This window comes from Phalacrocorax aristotelis, chromosome 14 (genome assembly GCF_949628215.1).
Source record: "Phalacrocorax aristotelis chromosome 14, bGulAri2.1, whole genome shotgun sequence".
NCBI lineage: Eukaryota > Metazoa > Chordata > Aves > Suliformes > Phalacrocoracidae > Phalacrocorax > Phalacrocorax aristotelis.
The window spans coordinates 14,788,928-14,813,090 of NC_134289.1; the positions used below are offsets into that span (position 1 = coordinate 14,788,928).

Here is a 24,163-nt window from a genome sequence, read left to right on the forward strand (position 1 = left end):
AGATCATAAAGGGCAGTAAGAAAATAATTGTCACTGTCTCCTGAAGTTTAGTCTACAGTTACTTTTTAGATGATATGTTGGGTTTAAACTTAAGTGTACATATTAATGATAGTGAACTGCAATTAGATTTTTATGACTGAGTCTCTCTTATTTGGAATAGAGGGTGTAGTACAGAGGCAAATGAAAACAGGCAGTTTTGGGCACGTTGTACTGGCTGTTTTCATGGGAAAGCTAATCTGCAGTTTGTGGGTATTAAGAAGTTTTAATATAGGAGTGAAATTCCCTATGTGCCCTGATAAAATTGAAGCAACTTCTTTGTTTTTATAGACCTTCTTCTTATTTGTTTTACTAATAATTGTAGCTTTGTTAATTAATGTCATGCCTAGATTCATTATTTAATATAGCAGCAGGGCTGACATTTAATGATGCAATCCACACCAGTTTTATCTTCTAGTTATTGTAATACATATACTCCAGCACTTAATGGAAGGAAATGCATTATAAACACAGAACTTATTTTCAGTTGTCTTCACATATTTCTGACTTAATTCTTCTGACTCCATGGTTATGTCTCACTATAAGGTTTTTGAAATACGGAAACCGAGAAAAGATGGCCCAGGAGCTGAAGTTTGGTGATATTGTGGAGCGACATCTTATAGACGGTGACATAGTCCTGTTCAACCGACAGCCCTCTCTTCATAAGCTGAGCATCATGGCTCACATTGTAAGTGCACATGCAGCCTAACATACAGGTAGCGCGTGCCTAAATGTTAGGTGGGTTACCTCTGCTGCTGTTTACCTCTTGCACGCACAAACAAACTGCTTCTTCTGAACCACTGCGTGGGGATGAGCGTGAATACAGCGCAGTTGTGCTTCTGCGAGGGAACTGATGTGAGGCTGGGCAGCCCTGTTAACGGCCGTAATTGACCTCCGTATCTGTTCTTGCGTAAGCGTTTCATTTTTGTAGAGTGGATGTGATCTCTACAAAGCATGCCATTTTCTGTGCTTTGTATAAATTCTTCATAATGGAAGTTATTAGCTGCATTTGTATAATACAACTGGAGTACAATTTCTGTCAGTTCCTGGTTGAGTTGAATCCTATAATCAGAAATTTTGACTTACGTCTGTAATAAAAAGAAAGGACAAAGCCTACAAGGAAGCACTCGGGCATGGCGTTTCATCTTTTAGCACGCCTGACTGCATGTGCATCACTCTTTGTTTGTTGGTTTTGCAGGCTAGAGTAAAACCTCATAGGACATTCAGATTTAATGAATGTGTCTGTACACCATACAATGCAGACTTTGATGGAGATGAGATGAACCTTCACCTTCCTCAGACAGAAGAAGCAAAAGCAGAAGCACTTGTTTTAATGGGGGTATGTAGCTTGGGGTTGGTATTTTGCTAGTGGCAGATGGGCTGAGCTCCGTATGCCTTAACTTGCATGTGAAATCTGAAATATTATCAAGATTCCTGGGTATGGATAACGTGCGACTGTGAAGCTATGTGAAAACTCAGCAAAAGGGAATTTAGAATAAATTAGGACTGTTAGGCAGTGGTGGTCTAGTAGACTCATATTTAGCATCTGTGGAAGATTCAGTGGTTATAAGTAAATAGCTGTAGTAGATGTAGTAGTTTTAAGTAAGTAGATAACATTAGTATGTTTCTGCCTGACTGTCCTTAGTGATTGCTACCAAAATAGAGTGGCTCTGAGCAAACAGGTACATACTTTGCCTTCTGGTCTGACAGCCTAGCAACTGCAGGTGGTCAGGCCAGCTGGAAATGAGGCAGCAACAGTGTGCTTGTACTGGAGAAGGCAGTTTACTGGAGAAGGCAGGAGAGAGTAAGCTCTTAGGGCTGGGGAATAAGGGAGAGTAGATACAGAGGGATCTGATGATTGCAGGCATTGATCTGTGGTGAGAAAGTAGAGTCAGCAGCAGCAAGCTGAGGATATTCCAGTACATTGCTCCTTTCGGGTGACTGAACGCCACTGCTACTGCAGGTGTGCCAACCCAGCTGTTGGCTGCAGCCTGTATTGGCTTGCTGAACTGATTCGGGAGCTTAAAAACAAAACGGCACACACACACACGCAAAGTGGGTCACTCAGGATTATGTGAGCCTGTGAACAGCTCAGGCAAAACTGTGCTGCGTCAGTGGGGGTGATCATCTGGAGCAGTGGCCTGAGTACGGCATAAGGAAACAGGGCTAGTGGCAGTGGCTAGCTTGATCATTACCTATTAGTAGGGACCACACAACTTGCAGTATTTCGCTCGCTCCCTGCAGTGAGCATAACCTCTCTTGTCACTTGGCAGATTCTCAAAGCTAGCTTGTCTTACCTTGCCTGTCCCGTGTGACAAGTAACCAACCAAACACATCAGGCTGATTGCAACTTCTGCTTTGGGAACAGACTATGTAATTTCCAGTAACTATTCTTAAATTATTCCTTAACTGTCAGTAGTTTCACATGGACTGTAGTGAACTGAAACTTCTAGTTTATTTTTTCTATCTTTTTGAAGAGAGCCATACTTTGATTTAGAACAAGCTTTTACCGTTTTTGCTAAAATAACCATCTTAAATGGTAAGTTTTCTTCCGAATAGCAAATGAGGTATCAGTGTCTGCAAATGCGTAATTTTTGTTTCTTGTATCATACAGACTAAAGCAAACTTGGTAACACCAAGAAATGGAGAACCTCTCATTGCTGCTATTCAAGATTTCCTCACAGGTGTGTATATAAACCTTTTTTAGAGCTGTGTGATTTAACAGCTGTTCCTTCAGAATCACTTCCCTCTTTTCCAGAATTTTTCTATATTAAGTAAAAAATTTCTGCTTTCACAAGTCCAAGTGACATTAGGCAAGTAAGGCCATTGTTAGTCTTGAAATATAATGATGTCCGCAGAATCTCTTCTGATACTGGCTACCTTTGTGGGTGCAATTATTTGCGTATGTTTTGCAGTGTTTCTGCAAAACACCCAGTTGGGGTGTTTGTGTGCGTTAGGTGGACAACGTAAACGGCTTAGGATTATGGTAGAAGAGTTGAGTTCATTATTCAGAAAGACAGTAAGGACCTTCAGGTTTCCTTGTTTCTTAGGGAAATACCCAAAGGGTATAAAGAAGAAAGTGTACAAAAATTGAGGCCAAAGCCTTACTTTTGCCTATGGGATAGAGTCTGAGAGGGGGAATAGATTATAGAAATGCCCTGGTTTGAATTTTTAGAAATTTGAGTGTGGGGCACTTGTAAATCCCTTCCAGGTTTTCTTTTTTTTTTCCCTTAACTGAAGCTGTCTGAACTGTTGTCATTCTGCATAGTAAGTGGGTAACTAGTATTAGGATGAAGTCATCGATACTGAATGTGCAATAGCTATTAAAGTTGATCTTATTTCGATCTGTCACATCAATAATTTTTTTTACCCTCTAGGTGCCTATCTTCTTACATTAAAAGATACCTTCTTTGATCGAGCCAAAGCCTGTCAAATTATTGCTTCTATCCTGGTTGGCAAGGATGAAAAGATAAAAGTTCGTCTCCCACCTCCAGCAATTCTGAAGGTGTGTCAAACTATTTTTTTTCTCTTTAATGTTCCTAAGACTTTCTCTGTTGTGTGTTCTTGACCCATGGTGATGGTCTCAGCAGAGTCAGTTCTTGTTTTCTCTGACGTTCGTTTTGTATGAGAATTTTGTATTTCTAAAGTGCAAGGATCAGATTTCAGGGTCAAAGCTATGCAGAGGTTGTTTGATGGCTCCTGATGTTCAACAGAGTCAACCTCATATAGTGCAGTCCAGGTGCACGGATGCCTCAGGGTTCAAACGTAGCTTTGCTACTGTCCTGCTGCTGAGAGACAGGCCACTTGGCTACTGATGGTCGGTAGGAGGTATGTCATTCTGCGTAACCTCGCTGGTACTGGCTGTGCAGACTAGTACAGGGCTAGGTGGAAAAACTGTGTTGTTGTTATTTGGGTGCCCTCAAGTAATGCCCTGAAACGCTTAACAGTTCTAGCTTTCAGCGTACCAAATGTAGGAGATGTTAAACCTGGGAAACAGTATGCTTTAGTGGTGAACATAGCAGTATGTTAGAGAGGATGTGTGCTAGGTGATTTGGTTTGGTTTGTTTGTTTGGGGTTGGGATTTTGTTGATGTTACATCACATATGCAAAATATTTATTATGAAGGGCAGAGGATGTGTGTGTTTGTCACAAACTTTGAGGAGAGCTGTAATATTTATTATATTAGGGTGTGTTAAGCCTTTGTTCACATACAACTAATGGTGTCTGTATTTGATTTTTGTATTTGATTCAACCAGTATTGTTGGAAAAGAGTTTGGTACATTTTCAAATTTGTTAAATGCTGACTAAATATTAGTCTACACTTACAGCCTTTATTAAACTTCAAAACAATAAGTGTAATATTAAGGAAGTTCAGAAAGTGAAATTGAAATACCAATTAATAATACTAATTTAAAGCAAGGTTAGAGCATTTATGGGCAGATCAAATGTGAACTTTTTATTACATGAACCTTTGCTAATATCTAAGAGCAGTGATTCTTTGACTGGTTCTGTCACTCCAAATCAATAATTGTAGTGCTAGCTGTGACAGTTGCTTACATTTAACTGCAGCTGAGGGGAGTGCGTAATTATATGAATCTTTAACCTCCTAAAAACGTAAGCCAAAGGCACTCTATAAAGAAGGAATTATAAACGTTGCAACCTTTTTGGGAAATGAAATGACAGCATCATATTTTTTTCCTTTTTCAATCAGAAGGGGAAACATGACAGTAAGAGGGAGCAATACAGCACGTTTCCCTACATGCATGCGCATGCTTTTCTCTAAAGGATAACCGTTCGGCAGACAGCGTTCTTATATGAGCGTGTGATACTTTCCTGTTCAAAGGAAAGGCACTGTGTACTCCTACAAGTATGGTTCAGTACAGAAAGGTTCTATGTAGAAAACACTTATACAATTAAATTCTTGCTTGCTGTTTTACTGTAGTTGTAGCATAAACTCTGCGGTCCTAATTCTTGTTCTTTTGTTTCTCTAAGCCTGTAATGCTCTGGACAGGAAAACAGGTTTTCAGCCTCATTCTCAAACCCAGCGATGATTGTCCTGTAAAAGCCAATCTACGAACCAAGGGCAAACAGTATTGTGGCAAAGGGGAAGACCTGTGTTACAATGATTCTTGTGAGTGACACTTCCGAAGCTGTGTTTTGGAAGCCTTCAAAGAAATCGTAGCTATTATTTTGTTGCGTTTGTTGCTGTTGAGCTCGCTGCAGCAGTTACAGCAGAACTTCACATAAGTACTCCTGAAATGAAAAATAAAATTATGCAGTTTATCTCAAAAGTTGAAGTTATACTGAACACTGAAGAGGAGACTTGAGCGCTTTCTTGTAATAAAATGTCTTTTGTACGATGCTAGGCTTGTCGTGATACTAAGGTAGTACTTGAAGGTGAGAGAAGAGATAAAAACAGAGAAGCTTAGGAAGTGGTTGTGCAGAGGGCAAGTGGGAAAATTTAGTATCTTGAGTAAGGGTAGTGATACAGGGATTAGACGTCAAACAGCAAAAGGAGTCAGGATTTGTAGGGAAGACAGGAATCCCTAGGATATCAAACCGTCTGCATCCTTCCAGTTAGGGAAGTCAGAGTGGCAGATGGAACGCAGAGCGTCAGGGTTGAAGAGGCTGTAGGAGTTGGGCAAGGCTTTGCGTGTTATGTGGTAACAGCTGGAAAAGAACTTGAGCAGGCAGGATTAGCTTGGCTCCTTGCTGCTCAGAAGTGTAAGCTAAGGAACCTAGGGAGGAACCACTGATTTACAGTAATTCTTTTATGTAATGTTGATGTGAGAAAGGATTTACCATTTAGGACTCAAATCCACTCTACGCCAGACACGGAGCGAGTTCTTTAGAAGATAGGACCACTCCGGTTGTGAAGCTGGTTATAAACATGGTGGCACAATGTTTTTCAGCCTCCAAGGAATGTGGGATGAAAGGCAACAAAGCAATCCTATTCACACTCGTGTGAACATAGGCCATCTTCTTTGCTCTCCAGTGTTTTCATTGTAGGAAGTATGGGAAGAATTCCATTTTCTGAGTTAGACAATAGCAAATGATGCAGAAAACATTTGGATTTTGTTGGTGACTCTGTTCATTTCTCCAAATAAACTTAGTTTCTGAAGTGACACTAACTCTCTTGAGAATTTGCAGAGAACTTTCTGAAAAGTCTCAAGAAATCCTGGTATCGTATTTTGATTGTGTGGAGTAAGTAATAGAGCAGTGACTTCTGGTTCAAGAAGATGATTACCTAAATTCACATTGAAAACATGGAGCATAGAGTTCCATGTGCAAACATCTGCAGCGTTCTGCATGAAACGATTTGAATTGGATCCATCTACATTTGCCAGTTCTTTTTTTGAAAGATGGGTAAGAAAGTTGAGGATGAACATATATTGTATTGCTGTCATAGGAAATATGTTTAAGGTGTGTGTGCAGAAGATACCTTTTAATTGCTTAAAGGCTAAAGCTTACAAGGAAGATTCAGTGCCTGAAATGGAAGGTTCCTGATGAGCAAAGGGAAGTCATCTAAAAGAGGAAGTGTGTATAGGCCTACAGGCAAGACAGACGGCTTCGTGATATGCTTGTATTAGAGACACCCGAGTCCAGTGCGTCTTTTAAATTTAATCTGTGCCTCCAGAGGTGATTGAGTTGGACTGAATCGCAGAAACTTTGAATAAGAGAACTAGAACTTCACTTTTGAAATTTTGTTGCTCTATTTGATAAATAAATAAATAACTTTGGTTTATTATGCATGGTTGAGGACTATATCTGGACAGATAAGATCAATTGAAGACTTTATTCTGATTAATGAAACAAAGTTTATTTTTAAATTTTTGAGAAAAAGGATTATTCACAATGTTTCTCACAAGTCTTAAATTGGATACCATTGCCTTTCTAAGGAGGAAGGGAAATATATTGTAACTCAGCTTGGTAAGGTCAAGTTGTGGGCTGTTCCCCTGACATACTTACTCCTGCACTTGTACAGATACATTAAATGTACGTCTTTGGGTTTCGCTCTTTTCGTGAACAGAGTTTCTATTTAAAAACCTACTCCATAACTGATTACTAGAGTTCAGGTCAAGTTGTAGAAAAATGATGAATTCTTTTTGCCTTTTTATTCCTAGATGTCACAATTCAAAACAGTGAGTTAATGAGTGGCAGTATGGACAAAGGGACCTTAGGCTCAGGATCCAAGAACAACATCTTCTACATCTTGCTGAGAGACTGGGGACAGGTAGAAGCTGCAGACGCCATGTCACGACTAGCCAGACTTGCTCCTGTTTACCTTTGTAAGTAATGGAGGAAGTACTTTTCCCTGTAAGATGGTATCTTAAAGCAGAAATATGGAGCAATCAAGCAAGAGCTTTAATTCAAATATGTTTAAAAAACCAAGCTAGTTGTGAAGCTGACAGAAACAATGAAACAACTGATTGTGCTTGTCAAGTGCTTATGATGCTTATGGTGGTCGCATGATGGGAGGGAAAAATAAAGTTTGCGATGATAATATTTCCTGGCTTTATGAGCTGTCAATGTAATATTTTTTCTCTTCTCTTCATAATAGCTAATCGTGGCTTTTCAATTGGAATTGGTGATGTAACCCCTGGGCAGGGCCTACTAAAAGCCAAGTATGAGCTCCTGAATGCCGGCTATAAGAAATGCGATGAGTATATTGAAGCTCTGAACACTGGCAAGCTACAGCAGCAACCTGGTTGTACTGCAGAAGAGACGCTAGAGGTAGAATTTTCAATTTAAATTACTACATATTGAGAGTAGAGACTTGATGAATGTAATTATGTCAATTGTGAAATTCGAAGTTGTCTTCTGAAACATAAAAATACAAGCAAGACGGGTCCCTAGGTATGCAACTTCAGCTGAGTCTGTCTGGGCTTAATATTTAGATGTTTGTATGCATCTGAAAATGTTAGGGAGGATCTCCGTTGTTTAGTATTTAGCTCCCTCCCTCCCTCCTGGCTCGATGTATTGAGGTGACATAAAATAGAAGAGGATAAAATTCACAGGTAATTGGAACAGGGTTAATTATGTTTATCAATATTTGCTAAGTTAATGAATATCCGTAATAGCAAAGGACTTAACCCAAGAAGCAAAACATTCCTTTAGTTACGGTTCTGTTTGTAGGCAAGTGTTTTCCTGCCCCGTATCAGGGCAAAAGTTAAGTGGATTTTGCTAGGTTTTTTCTTTTTTCTGTAGAAATTTTGATGAAGAGCAATTAACATTTCCCAAAAGCTTACAGACTTAAAGAAGTCAGCTGAAGAATGCTCTTTTCATTGTCTTTAATGGTTTCATACATTTGTCTTCTTGACTAGTAAATGTCTAGTTTTTACCTTCAAAAAAAAAAAAAAGTAGAAAGTAAAAGAAAAAATGACCAACAAAAAACCAATCAGAAAACCCCACCCTATTTTGAAGTAGTGCCAGAGTCGTCCCGTTTGAAGTGACACTCTGGCTGAAAGCAGTGTCTTGCAGTCTTTTCCACTCTTCGTCTTTTCAGACACCTGTGTATGTCCTAGAGTGATGGGGGTTTTGTATACATTTGTTATAGTCCTAACAATTTGAAATAGCAGCGTTGTACTCTGTGAAAGCAGTCCAAAAATACTTGTTTGGGTCTGGTGGGTTTTTTTTTGGTGGTAATCTTTCACGTAGCACGGTGGGACTTAGAGTGTAGTTCAGTGCTCAGTTTAGCTTAAGCCAGTGCTGCTGACAAAAGAGGCTGTGATGTCCCTGGCTGCCCCGTCTCATCCCAACAAAGACTTTCTTTGCAGCAAACTGGAAAGTTACACAAGTTTGAAGTTAAACAACTTTTACCCAAAGCAACATATAGGTTTCTTTATCTTTAGCGTATTTTGAATTCCCTTTGGCTGTTGGAGGTGCTGCTGACAAGTGACAAGAGTACTGTTTGTGTATGGTATTTTTAATGAATGCTGAATCTCTGAAATCTTGGATTTCAGGCCTTAATCCTTAAAGAACTCTCCGTTATCAGAGATCACGCTGGCAGTGCCTGTCTCAGAGAACTGGACAAGAGCAACAGTCCCCTTATCATGGCTCTCTGTGGTTCTAAAGGTAGGGATAGCTCAACTTTGGAAGTAGATTGCTCGCTCCATCACTGTTCTCCAAATTACTACTTCTGTATTTAGAGCTAGTTTTATATGGTCAGTTGTTCAAGTATTAAACTTGTCATAGACATGTGACTCTTCTCAGTAAGTACAGGTTGGGTACAGTTAATTAAAATCAAGCTGATGTGCTAGTTTTTGTATCTTTACATTTTTATTACAGGTTCAGAAAATCTTAATAGAACTTGAGATGTTCTTAAGACTTTAATTAATCAGTAAGAAGTTTCCAGTTGCATTTCTGATTTCAAGTATCTATATCACATATGAAAATCGATGGGAAATGATATATTAAGAATTGGAGCTAATATTTAAGCCATCTTCGCTGCTTTGTTTCTGAAGGACCACCTGTGTAGTAAATACTTGTTTTATATTGTCATCTGAGCTTTCCTTTGTTTCCTGTGAGAATTGGAAGAAATAGCTTAACCCTTTGCTTTTATCTGTCTAATCAATTGTAGAGTGACTTTTTGTATTCCTAGAGAAATCCTGAAATCTAAGAAAGAGATATATTGAGTGTATAATTGGTGGGGGCGTTGTTTGCAAACACGTTCAGCAAATAAAACTTCGGGGTTAGTGACCTAATTCTCTGGAACTTAATTTCTTGTAGGAATCTTGGTAGACTCTGAACCTGACACTAAAAATATATGTTTATTGAAGAAATGGTGAAGTAAAATATGTAGGTTAGGATTGTGGGTTGTATAAAACACAATCCTTAATACAAAACCAGGTAGTGTAAGGACTGTAGTCAAATAGTGGTGGCATGAATGTCTATGACGCAAAGGTGAAGATTTTAAAAGGAGGTATTAGCTATGTCATAGACTAACTTGGTTGTAAGTCTCTGCATAAATGCTGCCATGAACAGGACAAGTAACAGAAAAGCTTCTTTAACTGTGGCAATTCTAAGTGCGTTTTTGAAGAATTATGAAGCTAAATAATAGCATAAAGAAGCAATGATGTTCCTCATTTGTGAGTGAGATTTTGTTTTCTTTTTCTTTTCAGGCTCCTTCATTAATATATCCCAGATGATTGCTTGTGTAGGTCAGCAGGCTATCAGTGGGTCCCGAGTTCCTGACGGCTTTGAGAACAGATCCTTGCCTCACTTTGAGAAGCATTCTAAGGTGATTCTCTGTGTTTACAATACACGGTAAAGGAAAGTGAGACAAGTTACCCTCAACCGTTTTAAGAAGGACGCATGATAGGATGAGTTGTCATGATGTGGTGAAGGAAAAGAATCATTTATGGTGAATGTACAATGTTTTGAATGTGACTTGGGAGTTAACAGTAGTGTTGTGAATTGTCGTAGGATGTCTAGTTAGCTTGTATTTTCACAGCTAAGCCTTCCAGAGACCTTTCTATTTTAATAAAATTGAACTAAGTCTGATAATACATTTTTTGTTCTCTTGAGAGTCTGAAAAATAATTGTTAAAGTTTCTCTCTTGCGTTCTGAAGGTTCTAGGTACCAGCTGTCGATCCCGTGAGTGGGTTAGTCAGGTAGCTCAAGTGTCAGATGGTAGCCATGACATTTGCAGTTGTCACTAAATGTCCAAATTTCAGCTTCTGAGTTCTGTAACGTAAAATCTTTTTGTTTCTGAATAAATTGAAGAAGAAAAAATACTTCATGGATTAGATGAGAAGGTGAAAGTTAAATTTTAACACTAGTTTTTTAGTGTTTTAGAAAGCACTACATGTTAAATAACAACAAAAAGTGATCTTCCAAAATGAACCTCTTTGTAGCCTATACATTGTTCTGTGTGGTCATGGAGGCCGTTTGGTGGTGTTTGACTTAAAGGGATGCCTGCATGGGCAAGGACTCTTCTCAGAATTAGTTACGTACAACATCCAGTCACATTTTTTAGTGGATTCCTTGGCCTTCAGCACTGCACATACCCTTGCGATACTATTGCAAAATGAATGTTCTTATTGCCTGTTCAATTAGTGCAGCTCTTTAAGGGAGGCTGCGGTGCTAGAAGTTGGTGCAGTGGTAGCAAGGAAAGGCTAGAAGCATGACGAGGCTTGTAGAAGGAGGAAGAAAGCCTGTTAGATTAGTTTGGAAGAGCTAGGCAAGGGTTCTGAAGCCTTTAATCAGATCTAAAATACAAACATTGAACTTCAGAGCTAAATGCAGCTGAGATGATTGCTCTGTTTGTGTATGTATTGGCTAACTATCTGAAAGAATTTAGGTGACATAGGAGTTTTTCTGTAACATGCATACAGAACGTACGTTGCATTTTAACCACTGTTTCCCACTCTTCTCTGTAGCTCCCGGCAGCAAAAGGCTTTGTTGCTAATAGCTTCTACTCTGGGTTGACTCCCACTGAATTTTTTTTTCATACAATGGCTGGTCGAGAAGGTCTGGTTGACACAGCTGTAAAAACAGCCGAAACTGGATATATGCAGGTAACTGTCAGTGGAGTGGGATTTTTACTGGTCTTGCAAAAGGAGGATATTTCTCATTGTGCATGGTGAGGTGAGGGGTGGGGGAGAATTGCCTGCATTATGCCTGTCTGTTTGTTTTTGTGGTAACAGAGAGTAATTTATACTGTGAAATACATTATTTTGCTCTAGTTTCCAGTAGATGCGAGGTTTGTAAACCAGATGTCGGGCGATGGTACGGTAACATGCTTGTATTAAGCTGTTTACTCTTGAACGTGGGTGATAAGAGCCCTCGTTCTATGGAATTATTGAGGACTACTTTCTATGCGGTGTGTGTTCTTAAAACCCACATGAATGATGGAAGGTTTGTCAGTGCATTATAACATAGGCAGGAGTTGTGAGTGCTTTTTCAGGTAAGTTATTTCAACAGTGAGAACCAGAGAACACAAATCTTTGGTTTGGGTTATTTAAAGAAAGATTGTCTGGATGACAGAAATATGGCTAAAGTTCTCTTTTAGCACCTGTTCTCTCTAGGTAACAGGCACCTTGGCCATACAGACTTGAACTTAAAGTTCTGTAAGATGGTAGTGTCTTTGGCTGTATCTCCTGTGAAAATAAATGTCCCTCTAACAAAGCTTCTTGCTGTTATGAGCAGTCTTAAGACTTCAGTGAAAATATTAAACTAGTGTTTTAAGTAAAATCTTCTCCCCAATGCAACAGGCAGTAGAAAAGCCAAGATAATTTGGGGCTGGGGACACATTCAGAGATATGCAAGTAACTCTGCAGAGCCTGAAATCAATTCCTTTTGGGGTGGGTGACTAATTAGATCATTTGTTTCCCAAACTAATGGAATAATGTTTGCATGTGTGTAAGTATATACAAATACATATAAATATAAGCAACCTGCAAAATATTTTTCCTCATCAACTTTCACCCTACATGAATAAATTACAGCACTTGGACTTTGGAATTAAAAAAAACCAAACAAAACCCCCATTTATTTAATTTGATTTTATTTATTACCTATTTCCTTACTGAAAAAAAAACCAAACCAATTCTTTAGTGAGCCAACTTACTTTTGTAGAACAGTGTGGTCCATCTTTGAAGTAAAAACATTTTTACCCACTAATGCTTCATCGCTTGCCTTTTTTTTGGGAGGCAGAGGAAGGAAGATGGTAGTAAAAGGATTTCCCGGTACAAGGAATTAATATAAGAGAAGTAGCTAACACTGGTAGAAAAACAACACCTATTGGCCTTGACAGATGAGCTCTTCGGTTTTTTGTCAGTGACAAAAGTCAAAAATCATCGACTGATCTTGCATCTATATGCAAGAAGTGTTGCGTCCCTTAAGAAATAAACCTGATTGGGAGAATATGAATTTTCTGTCAGAAAAAAACCCAAATTCCTCAGACTACAATAGGTTCTTGCAGCTTAGCATTAGGTTTCCTATATGATGGAATTTCTGAATGTGGAGATTTGTGTTGTTGCTTTAAATTTTGTTATTGTTGGTTTTCTTATTTCTGGGCAATGGACAGTAAAGCCCTAGGGATAATATATGATTTAAGAGGTTTTCGTGCCTGCTAATCAGTGTGTCATATTTATCTTCTGAGTCCAGTTTCTGTACTACTTGTTATCCTGATCAATAGTTATTTTCAAAAAGATCCCATTTAATTTTCTTGCACTTTTTTCCCCCCCTTCAGAGGCGGCTGGTAAAATCACTTGAAGATCTTTGCTCACAGTATGATTTGACAGTCAGAAGTTCTACTGGTGACATTATACAGTTTATTTATGGAGGAGACGGCTTGGATCCTGCAGCCATGGAAGGGAAGGATGAACCGCTGGAATTCAAGCGAGTTCTAGACAATATCAGGGTAAGGAGTACTGAAATCTTTGTAAATTACCGAGAGAGATGTTTCAATTGAAGTATTGATTTCTAAATTGCCTTTTTGCGTGGTCCTGGTCAGTCTTTCAGCATGTGTATGCTAAGAGTTATAGATACTTTTCACATTAGAACAGAGCAACTAGGACGAAACTGTGTATAAGCTTTGAAAAATAGATTTTTCTTCTGTGCTTAGATGTAGTTCTAGGGCCTAATATCCAACTCACTAGGTAAATCACTACTGGCTTAGTTGGGTAGTAGATTGGATTTACAAAGTCATTCCTTACTAGATCAAGGCACACATGTTCTTTGTGTTGAACTGCTGCTTAGGTCGGAGGCCTGATGTGGTGCTGAGTAACTCTGGACATACTGCATTGTTTGAAGAACGGTATTGTTTGGTTCTGGTTTTGTGGTTGATTTGTTCTCCCCCACCCCCCAACAAAAGATAAAAGCCTTTTGCTGAAATGACTTCTGTAATGTGAGGGTAATTAATTGATAGAATTAGAAATGTGTGTGTGTCGACCTTCAGACTTACACAAGTAAGTAGGAATGTACGTAGAACTTCTGTTCACTATAGTCCGGTATTATATAGTAGAGAAAACCCCAAAACTAAAAACCCCCAAAACCCAAAACTGAAGAATACTGTTAATCACTTGTATGTCTCTCTATTCTGTGTCTTTACAGTGAAGTTTTTGTGCATACGTTTTACATGAAGAAGTAATTTTTTTTCCTCTTCAGGCCGTGTATCCATGCCGAAGTGAACCAGCCCTTAGTAAAAATGAATTGGTGTTGACATCTGAGTCCATCATGAAGAAGAATGAATTTCTTTGCTGCAGAGACAGTTTTCTGCAGGTAATTATCTCACTTCTTTTTCACACTGTGATTAATTTTTCCATATAAATCAAGGAAATAAAATAAAATGGTCTTATCAATCTGTAGGAGCAATGGCTGAATTTTATGCAGCAGTGGCAGGGATAGTTTGTTCAGTAACATGTTTTTGTAGGTTTAGGTGGTGGGGAGGTAGGACTATACTAATTTTAACTCCTATTGTGGTAGTGGTTCACATTCATCACAGGAACGTGAGAAATGAGAGAAAAATATAGTGATTTTTGAGTAGAAGGTGTCGCTGATCTTGGCTATCTTGCTGGAATTTTTCTCCATAGCAAGATGGTACAGTGATTATGTGCTTCCCTGGGACATCAGAAATAAAATAATATTTATTGACTATGTAAGAAACCGCTAGGACTGAGGCTCATGGTCCGTTATTATACATACGTTTTTGATATTGACTCTCTAAATAACTGATTTTACTCATTTGCTTGTTTTCCTGCAGTAAAAACACCAGTTACACCCCTGCACCTCTTCCCCTTGCTTTCTCAGGGTACTAACCCAGCAAAAAACTTCTGCTCCATGAAGTGCTTTGCTGGACAGGGCTTATCTTCTGGGGAGTACTTCGCTGTCTTTTAAGGATGAGGGAGTGTACACGTGACTGCCTGCACTTGGAATTGTAAAAGTCAATGTGTTTGAAAGAGCATTAAGCAATTTTAATATTTATGAGAGCAGCCACACCTAAGACTACTTTGGGAGACACTGATAAAAACTGTAGAATTAACCTGCCTGTGGACACATAAGTGTCTCGATGAACCTTCTGATTGCTGGCAGCGTTGAGAACAACGTGAAGTTAGTGGCCTGCTTTTGGAGGGTTTCTTTCTAACGGATAAGAGCGCTTCTGAGCGAAAGGTGACAAAACTAGTAAGCAGTTGTTTATAAACCTGATTCGCAATTCTGTTGCTAGAGTAGAGTTGAAAAAATAATGAGATATATACCTGAAATATACTGTAAATCTTAACTGCATCTCCAAAGGGGAAAAAAAAATTGCAATATACTAACACCAAAGTTAGGAGATGAAGCTGTTCCTTGAGGTGTACATCTTTGTAATCATATCAGGAAAATCTGAATTGCTATTAATTTCAGAAAGACAGATATGACTACATCGCTTCAAGGGCAGTTAGTTTAACTTAAGATTTTTAAGTTTTAGATACTGTTACATTTTTTTCTTTCCTTTTCTTTTTCTCTTCATCCTTGAAGACATTAACTGAGACAGGTTATGAGAAATATAATGAGGTAATTGTAGCATGTGTGTGCACTGTGTGAGCATTAATGTTAGTGCTTTTTAGCTAAAGATGTGTGTATAGTGCTAAAGTAACTGATTAGCATATGTACATTACTGCTTGTTAAACTACAAAGTAGGCGTTCCTCACAATAATTTACCTAATTCCTTTTTAATGGTGAAAACCATGACACATGAATTAATCCCCATAGTTAAATCTGAGGATTTTGAGGATTTGAGTAAGCTTTCTTTCACTACGTAACTCTCCTTTCTAAAACTCATTCTTTCAGTCTTTAGGAATATTTGCATGGTTTTTCTGACATTTTCCTATCCCTTCCTCCATTTTTCCCTTCCAGAACAGAGATATTTCTTATCGCAGTTATGTTGCTAGGAGGTTCCTATAATGGGCTTATCCACTCTTGTCCAGAGAACAGGATGTCTAAAAAGCCTTTCTCAAACAGCCTAGCGTTGGTTCTGCCTGCACTCTGCCCTCGCTGGAGGGAGCTCAGCCGATGAAAAAGCAGATTGTTGGCTGGCACAGTTTCAGCGGTGTTCATGTTTTAATATATTTGAGAATATTAAGATACGGGTGAACAGAAATTTTTTTTTCTTCTTACTGAAATCAGGAAAATCTTTATGAGCCCTCACAATGGAGAAAAAAATTAACAATCCTTTTTCTGTGGGGAGTTTTTTGGAGGTGATTGAATACGAGTACTGGGAGGTGTGGTGCTGAGCACACAGCCAGTCAGCACTGGCGTATGTAGAGCTGACCTAATGGTCTGCCTGGGCTCGAATGGATTTTGCTGCATCTTGTGGGGTTGCCTGTACCACTCTGCATGTCGGTGCCCTTCTTAACTGTGAGGATTCTTATATTAGCGGTGCCTCATGTCTATAAATGATGGCATTTATAGTTTAAGTGCTGGGAAACACGATGCACATGCCTGGGTGACTTGGCGTTATACCCTGGACGGCTGTTTTGACTAAACGCCGGCTCTGTGGGAGCTGGCGAGGCCCACGTTGAGCCAGAGTGTACAGAGTCGGTTTGGTGCCTTCTTGTTAAACGGGTCCAGACTAAAAGACATCAGAGGTTTAGACAATGTGAAAGGGCCATGGGTGTCTTGAGCCTCGCTGTGGAAGGAACATGGCTGCGCTCTCAGAGGACACTGTTGCAGTGAAGATAAGAGGTCGATAGAGGGGCTCAGCAAAGAGTGAGCTATGTTCTCTTTCTATTTGTAGCATAAATTAATCCATAGTCTGGATAAACTGCTAACAGCTTATTGAAAGTTGGGAGGAATAGGTTGTTTCCTCTTTTAGTTTTTGTGCATGAATAGAACTTTTGACAATGAAAACCAAATGTCTTCAGAGATTTATCGTTTATTTCTCGAGTTTTTTGGCTCTAGTGTATGGAAATTATGTATTGAGTACCTTATTTTTACAAATCAGAATGATATATAACAGTTGATTTAGGATGTTGGAGAGGGGTGGGGGTTTTGGTTTTGTTTGGTTTTGTTTTTTTTTTTTTTTTTAAAGTATTTTGGAACTTGGGGACTGTCAGAGAGGACAAGTTGACAATATCTAGTTTGCCATAGTGCTGTTTGCAGACCTATGTGCTTTTGGTCAAAAGTCTGCCCTATTGTGGGTTTAATGATATGACCACATGACCAGTTTTTCAGCCAGTGTGACAACCTTTTTTGAGGAGTTGGTGGTGGTGGTGTGGATATTATCACTGTCCCTGGTTTTATGTGAGTAGATCAAAATTTAAAAGACCTTAGCCCTCGGTGTTCTGGAGGGAGAAGTTAGTGTTACACATTCTGCCTCCTTCCTCTTCCCTTCCTGCTCCTTCACAAAAAAAGCATCTTCCAAGATAGAATTACTTTTAAAGTTCCTCCTTTAGTGTTTTTCTTCCTCTGGATCAAATGTTCTGATCTTCTTCAAGTCCTGCAGTATTCCTTGTTTTTATGCACCCGCAGTAGAAAGATTAATTCTTCCAATACTGCTTTATTGCTTAACACTTAATTTAGGAAATCAATTTACCAATTTTATGCAGAGATTTCAGGGTCAAAAATCTTAAAAATGGCAAAATTGATGAATTAATATGATGTACTGCAGGGCAAAAGGGGCAGAAATATATGAATGCATCCTGTTTCATCCAAGCGGGGAGGCAACTTGAAGCATCCGTTCCAGCAGCACACTTCTGTTGTTGGTTCTTCCATTTGAACTTTTTTCTAGTATTCACAGAAAATAACGTACTGTCTGAAAAATACCTTGAATACCAGGAAGAATGTTGTTATTCTGGGAATCTGAGGATTCTGTTATGATGTAATAGAAATGTTTTGATAATGATTTATTAATTCAGTGCTAAAAGAAAAAAAAATAACATTCACTCAAATATTTACTCAATTCTGCAAGTGATTTTCAGTGCCTGGCTACTGCAGTGATTGGGGGGAGTCCAGTCCCGAGTGAAGAAGAGGTGATATTATATATCATCCTGGTCGTCAGGCAGGACTAATGACATTGAAAGGGTTTAAAAGGACTCCAAAAATGAAACTATTCACTTCTCCACAGAGGCTTTCTTAAATCCTTGCTGAGGTAGATGGGAAGGATTTCCCCTTGCTTTTTGTTTTGATAACCCTGTGTTATGGTAAGGTCTTGTAATGAGCCTACTGTTATGGAGGAGTTTAATTGTGGACCTCATATTTCATGATATCTAGTGTTCATAGCTATATCCAAAGCGTAATGCCCGAGTCATGTTTCATAGAAATGTTGGATATTTTCCCAACAGTGTCGTTTCACTTTATGTTCCAGTAAAGATGGCTAGAACTACTTTCGGGTATACCTGACAAGAGGGTGAAAGGTTTATGTACTACTACATGTGAAATGCAATTATCTGCAGGACCTGTCCACATTGTAGAGAAGTTATTTGAGCTATGTTAGGTAGCGACTGTCATGTATGTATCAATTTTGAGGATGTTGTGTCCGTCCGTCCCCCCACTAAATAAAGCACATCCTGAATCTCTGAAATCTGTCCAGCAGGTGTCCTCTGTATATTTCTTCTCTTGCCACAGTCCTTCCGCTTTGACTTATTTTGAATACTGAGAAATGGCTGAGAAGGTGTTTGTGTCAGTATCCTCAGAAAATAAGGATTTTGAGAGCTTGGTTGTTTTTTGTTTTTTTTTTTCTGGTTGGTGGTTGGTTGGTTGTTTCTTTTTTTTGATGGTAGAATCAGTTTCAGTAAGTGGTGGGTAGGAGGGAAGGGTCAACAGAAGTCACCTTTCTTCAGTTTTCAGTGTGTGCTCAGGAAGGATGCTTTTATTCAGCATGGACAATATTCCTCGTGTACTGCTGCTAATTTGTGGTTACACAAGAGTGAACCTGGTTTGCTGAATTCTAGTGTATGTGTGTGCCTAAGTTTTGATGTTCCTCTCCTCATATTGTGCATTGTTAATTTATTATTGTAAACATCGAGTTTGGAGCTCTCAGCAAATCACTTACTGCTGAAGACTTCATAATGAAGACTGGCTCTTTTGCTTACTGTTGTTTTAATGTAATTTCAGGAAATTAAAAAATTCATCAAAGGTGTTTCTGAGAAGATAAAAAAAACTAGGGACAAGTATGGCATTAATGACAATGGCACAACGGAGGTAAGCAGTTTCAAGGGGGTAATTTTGTAGTTAGCTTAAATCTTCATAAGCTATTGCTTTTCCAACTGTTCTATTCTCTTTTCAGCCACGAGTTTTGTATCAGTTGGATAGGATTACTCCAACACAACTAGAGAAGTTTCTAGAGACTTGTAGAGACAAATACATGAGGTAAGTGTTTAGCCTGTTGTTTTCTCGGTTTATTCCCCCCACCCACCCATTTAGGTGCAATCTAGGAGTGTATTTTGCTCTTTTGATTGTAGGAAGGTTGGTTGTGTTGTGAATGCCGTACAAATAAAGAATAACAAACAGTTGGCCCCAGTGACATAAATATTGCAAGATAAAGGTAGAATGCCAAAAAAAAAAAAAAAAGCATTGCCATCTACAGGTGGGTTTGTTAAGGGAGAGTTGAGTCTTGTACGAGACTTGTGGAGGTCTGAAAGAGCTGAGGTTTTTACCTTTCTCTTTTGAGCCATAATCTGATTATTTCATTAAAAGACTCCTACTGATTTGTTTGGTTTCCTTTTACATCGTAGAAAAAATGCTTTATCTTTCATTTTGTGGTTCTTGATCGTGCAAAGCTATCTGCTTGTGTTTAGGCACCTTTCTTGTGAAATAGTAGTAGTCATACCAGTGAATGCAGTTTTCTTCTACAGCTACCTGTTACTTCATACCCGCAGATCATACTTTGACAGCAGATTCTGGTAAAAGCCAAAAGTAATAGGATTCAGAGTGAGAGAGGATCTTGTTTAAACACTACCGTCTTTACACCCACTGGCAGACATGCTCCCTTCCCCCCCTCTTGCAGGAGATTGTTCCAAACCTCCAAAGAGTCCATACAAAGTGATGTCTGAATAGATCGGTTTCAAATCTGTACGGATCTCGATGGTTATTCTTGATCCAAAGTCTGTGAAGAGTTATGTCACACTCTCTGCTAATGTGTTCTTGACTCTGTTATGCACTTGTAGGAGCTTTTTGTCTGTTATTCTTGGTGTCTAACAAGATAGCGTGGATGTTTTAATCTCTTTAACATTGAGAGTTGTTTAATTTACTTAGACTCCTTGGATTTGTTCGTTGGCGTGCAGCCATTGGCGACATCTGCTTTGTGGCCTCATGCTCACCTGCATCAGTCATCTGCTAATAGTTTTCTCTTTTTCTAGAAAATTCATGTATATGTAAAATTCTTAATGTACCTATTTTAATGCAATTACCAGTTTTCTGTTTTCAGTTAATGAGATTGCTTGCTTATGTTTGTTTTAAGAGTTCTTAAATATTAATTGCCTATTTTACTGTAGTAAGTTGTTTTAGCAGACTATATTATGCTGATCTGACGACTGAAAGATGGTACCATAGGAAAGGGTCTGATTCCTATGATGATTGTTTTTGTTTTATAGACTATTGTCATTTTACCAGGAGAAATCTCAGCGGAGATTTCAGCAATTTTGGGGTTGTGATATGACATGAATGAAAAGACCTCTCCAAATGATAGTGAGAACAAAAATCTCTACTAAAAGATCTTTCATATTACAGCCACCCAGAGTTATTTATTTTAGACGTTACAAGCTAAATCACTGTTAGACTGCAATTTTACTTGCTAAAAGTTCATCAAGGAAAATGCAAGAAGCCGCTACAAGTTAGATTGGTTTAGGAGGTGGCATGGTGCCTTAAGGTTGGAGGTTATGTTTGCTCTGGAAAAGCAGATCGCATTGCACTCTGCAAGCCTAAGAAGGCTTAACTGCAGGATCTGAACAAAATTGTAGGGGAGAATGTAAACTGCCCTTCACGTCTCATTTTGAGATCGCATATTGTAGAGCAGTGGTCTTCGGTTTTTGTCATGTAAGGACAACCAGTTCTCAAAATACATAAATTTTAAACAGGGATGAATGTGGGAATGAGCCCATTACATGCATAACTTGAAGGGAGAGTAGGTCATCAGTATTGGGCTTTGGAATAAGGTGCAAACATGAAGGCATTAATATCTGGATTTTGCTCTGATTACAAAGTTATCCGCATAATAATTTCTTAAAGAAGACTTAAAACAGACTTCTCGTGCTTAAACATGTGAAGGGGAGTTTTGGAAATGTTAGCATATGGGATTTCCCTGCATGGGGAATCCTGAATCTACTGCTTGATGCTTAGGAGAAGGAAGACAGGCATTCTGTTTTCTGTGGTGGATGTTAACGCTGGACCTGTGGCATGGCATGCCTGTATGACAGGGCAGCTTCTTGCCTTGCATCAGATCAGTCCTGAGTATTGGTGACCTTTTAACCTCTCTCCTGTTTATTGATTAAAAAAAAAATTAACAAATTCCTCATCTATCTGCCGGAATTGTTTCTGTCTTTGCCTGCTTAGGATTTTATGCCTTATGGAGTTCTGTGTCTCTTTCTGCATTTTTTTCACGAGAGAATTTCTTTATCAGGGCACAGATGGAGCCTGGTTCTGCAGTAGGAGCTCTTTGTGCACAGAGTATTGGTGAGCCTGGTACACAGATGACTCTGAAGACTTTCCATTTTGCTGGTGTTGCTTCAATGAACATTACTTTGGGTGTGCCAAGAATCAAAGAAATCATTAATGCTTCAAAGGCTATTAGGTACTAACATTGTTTTGTTTGGGTTTTGGGGTTTTTTTCCCCTTTGCCTAAGTGAGACCTGATGGATAAGTTTGCCCTATGCGATAGCATTTCCCTGTTCTCAGTAATAAACTAGATGGTATTGAATGCATGGAATACCCAAACAAAGCAAAAGGAATGTGTGTCCAACTAAGATACTTAGGGCCAGAGAAGAGCCAAGTTTTATTTTTCTGAAAATCAAATGAGGTTAAGTGGTTACTTATTAAGTTCAATATTCCATAAGGTGTCTCTTAGGTATTGTGGAACTTTCTGGTGTTTAGCAGTAGTGGAAGCAGGTAGCCATGCAGCCATACTTAAATAATACTAGAACAGTGCACACCGTGGAAATAGTCACAAGCTGCTGTGTTATAGTCTCCTGTGTGTTGGCTTGTTTTTACCAGCCTGAAATACACAAACAGTAATTTTCTTAAATGTACCTGAGGAAGCTGAAGGTCTCTTTATCTTATTAAATACTACTCTAGATGTGAGAGAGGTTCCATAAGGCAACCTGTAATTCAAGTTGCCGTCTGTAATCTAGCTGAGCAGTTTCCTAACTGGTTTATTTCTGTGTGTTGATTCACTGCAGCACGCCTATTATAACAGCACAGTTGGACAAAGATGATGACCCTGATTTTGCCCGTCTGGTGAAAGGAAGAATTGAGAAAACTTTATTAGGAGAGGTAGGAGAAATTGTATTATTGCTAATGCTTTAAATGGAAACATGACCCAATTGTGATGGGGCGTTTTAACCATTTTCACATGCTAACTATTTTGTCCTTATCTCTTAAAGATTTCAGAATATATTGAGGAAGTGTTTCTTCCAGATGATTGCTTCATCCTAGTGAAGCTGTCTTTAGAGCGCATTAGGCTACTGAGATTAGAGGTGAGTTGTGCAGTTCTTATGCAGAATACGACTTGCATCTGTTCTAAAGGGTCTCTTAATCCTGTCTCTGAAACAGAAATCAGACCAGTGGAAGTTAAAAAAAGAAAGTGAGCGAAGGTTGTTCTGTGGCTACATCACATCGGGAATTTTTTCCCCCTTTCTCTTTCCCTGTAAAGTGGATAATTTTTCCTTTATTGGGAAATGGGAGAACGTACATTCATTTCTTGGTGTCTTGCTAAATACAAGGATGCCATTTCTGTCCGTTAGCCAACGTCTAGGCCGGTACCCTCAGCGTAGGATGGTATTTCATGCAATTCGGAAGAGTAACAGTGTTTGTTCATTTTTCTACATTCCGCTTTCTTATATTCTGTTGAAAGGCTGCTGCGTGTGTTTGAGCAGATGTATATATGTTAAGAGAGATACCCTGATGTTTGCTGGCTGACTTCTGCCACAGGTGAATGCAGAGACTGTGCGCTACTCCATTTGCATATCTAAGCTCAGAGTGAAGCCTGGGGACGTTGCTGTCCATGGAGAAGCAGTTGTATGTGTGACCCCTCGTGAAAATAGCAAGAGTTCAATGTATTATGTATTACAGTCCCTGAAGGAAGAACTACCAAAGGTAAGAGCAAAGGCTGTCTTCTGCTTTTGCAGGAGGTAATCGGTAAGAATAAATTGGAGTTCTACGGTGGGAAGATGAAATAATTCTTGTCAGTATTGACAATGAAGGTAGGCTGAGTCTGTAACCCTTAGACTGCGATGCTGCTGCTTTGCAGTTGAAACTAAGCCTGTGTTACGAGTCTTCCTAAATAGAATTCAAGTCTTGATACTTCCCCTGCTACATTTACTGAAGCATTTCGAGTGCAGCATTGTATGAAATAGTTACGTTCTTCCAGCTGCATCTAGAATTGAATCACATGAGAGTAGCTGGCATTTTTGCAGCTTTCTGTGAGGAGACTGTCTGCTTCGGATTTTAAAAATAATAAGTGAACTTATTATTGGCAGGGTGCCCTTTCCTTTGTGTGAATCTGCCACCACTCAGAGACCTAGGTCTGAGTGTGAGGGTAACTGGCATAAAGTATAAAATATAGGCGGTGAGTGAGGTTTATAGTACAGCGTGAATGTCACATTTGCACTAGTATATTTAAGAGCAGGAAATCTTATTTCGTATGTATTTTAATTGTGCATTTACTCCCAAGACTGGAGCTTCTGAATAGGTTTGAATGCTCATATGGGTTACGCTTCTATGCTGTGTTACTGTACACACCAGTCACTAGGTATTTCTTTCGTTTTATGCAGGTTGTAGTGCAAGGGATACCGGAGGTTTCCCGAGCTGTCATTCATATTGATGAACAAAGTGGAAAGGAAAAATACAAACTTCTAGTTGAAGGTGATAATCTCCGAGCTGTTATGGCTACTCATGGAGTGAAAGGAACAAAAACATCCTCTAACAACACTTACGAGGTAATGTTCGGATGGGTGCTGTGGGTTTTTCCACACAGCATCTTTATTACAAG

At 39.0% G+C, this 24,163-nt stretch overlaps 1 protein-coding gene across 1 annotated transcript in view; it reads left to right on the forward strand.

The window, feature by feature from the left end:
* Positions 1-24,163, forward strand: part of POLR3A (RNA polymerase III subunit A) — a 39,515-nt gene that overhangs the window by 7,756 nt on the left and 7,596 nt on the right. Inside the window, exons 10-28 of the mRNA XM_075109719.1 lie at positions 583-724; positions 1,235-1,375; positions 2,651-2,720; positions 3,414-3,541; positions 5,029-5,167; positions 7,161-7,325; positions 7,598-7,770; positions 9,000-9,111; positions 10,158-10,276; positions 11,418-11,555; positions 13,232-13,402; positions 14,149-14,262; positions 19,075-19,161; positions 19,247-19,329; positions 21,578-21,748; positions 22,353-22,446; positions 22,557-22,649; positions 23,104-23,268; positions 23,946-24,110. Of these exons, the coding sequence (XP_074965820.1) occupies positions 583-724; positions 1,235-1,375; positions 2,651-2,720; positions 3,414-3,541; positions 5,029-5,167; positions 7,161-7,325; positions 7,598-7,770; positions 9,000-9,111; positions 10,158-10,276; positions 11,418-11,555; positions 13,232-13,402; positions 14,149-14,262; positions 19,075-19,161; positions 19,247-19,329; positions 21,578-21,748; positions 22,353-22,446; positions 22,557-22,649; positions 23,104-23,268; positions 23,946-24,110 (2,470 nt within the window). The remainder of the gene's footprint in view (positions 1-582; positions 725-1,234; positions 1,376-2,650; positions 2,721-3,413; positions 3,542-5,028; positions 5,168-7,160; positions 7,326-7,597; positions 7,771-8,999; positions 9,112-10,157; positions 10,277-11,417; positions 11,556-13,231; positions 13,403-14,148; positions 14,263-19,074; positions 19,162-19,246; positions 19,330-21,577; positions 21,749-22,352; positions 22,447-22,556; positions 22,650-23,103; positions 23,269-23,945; positions 24,111-24,163) is intronic.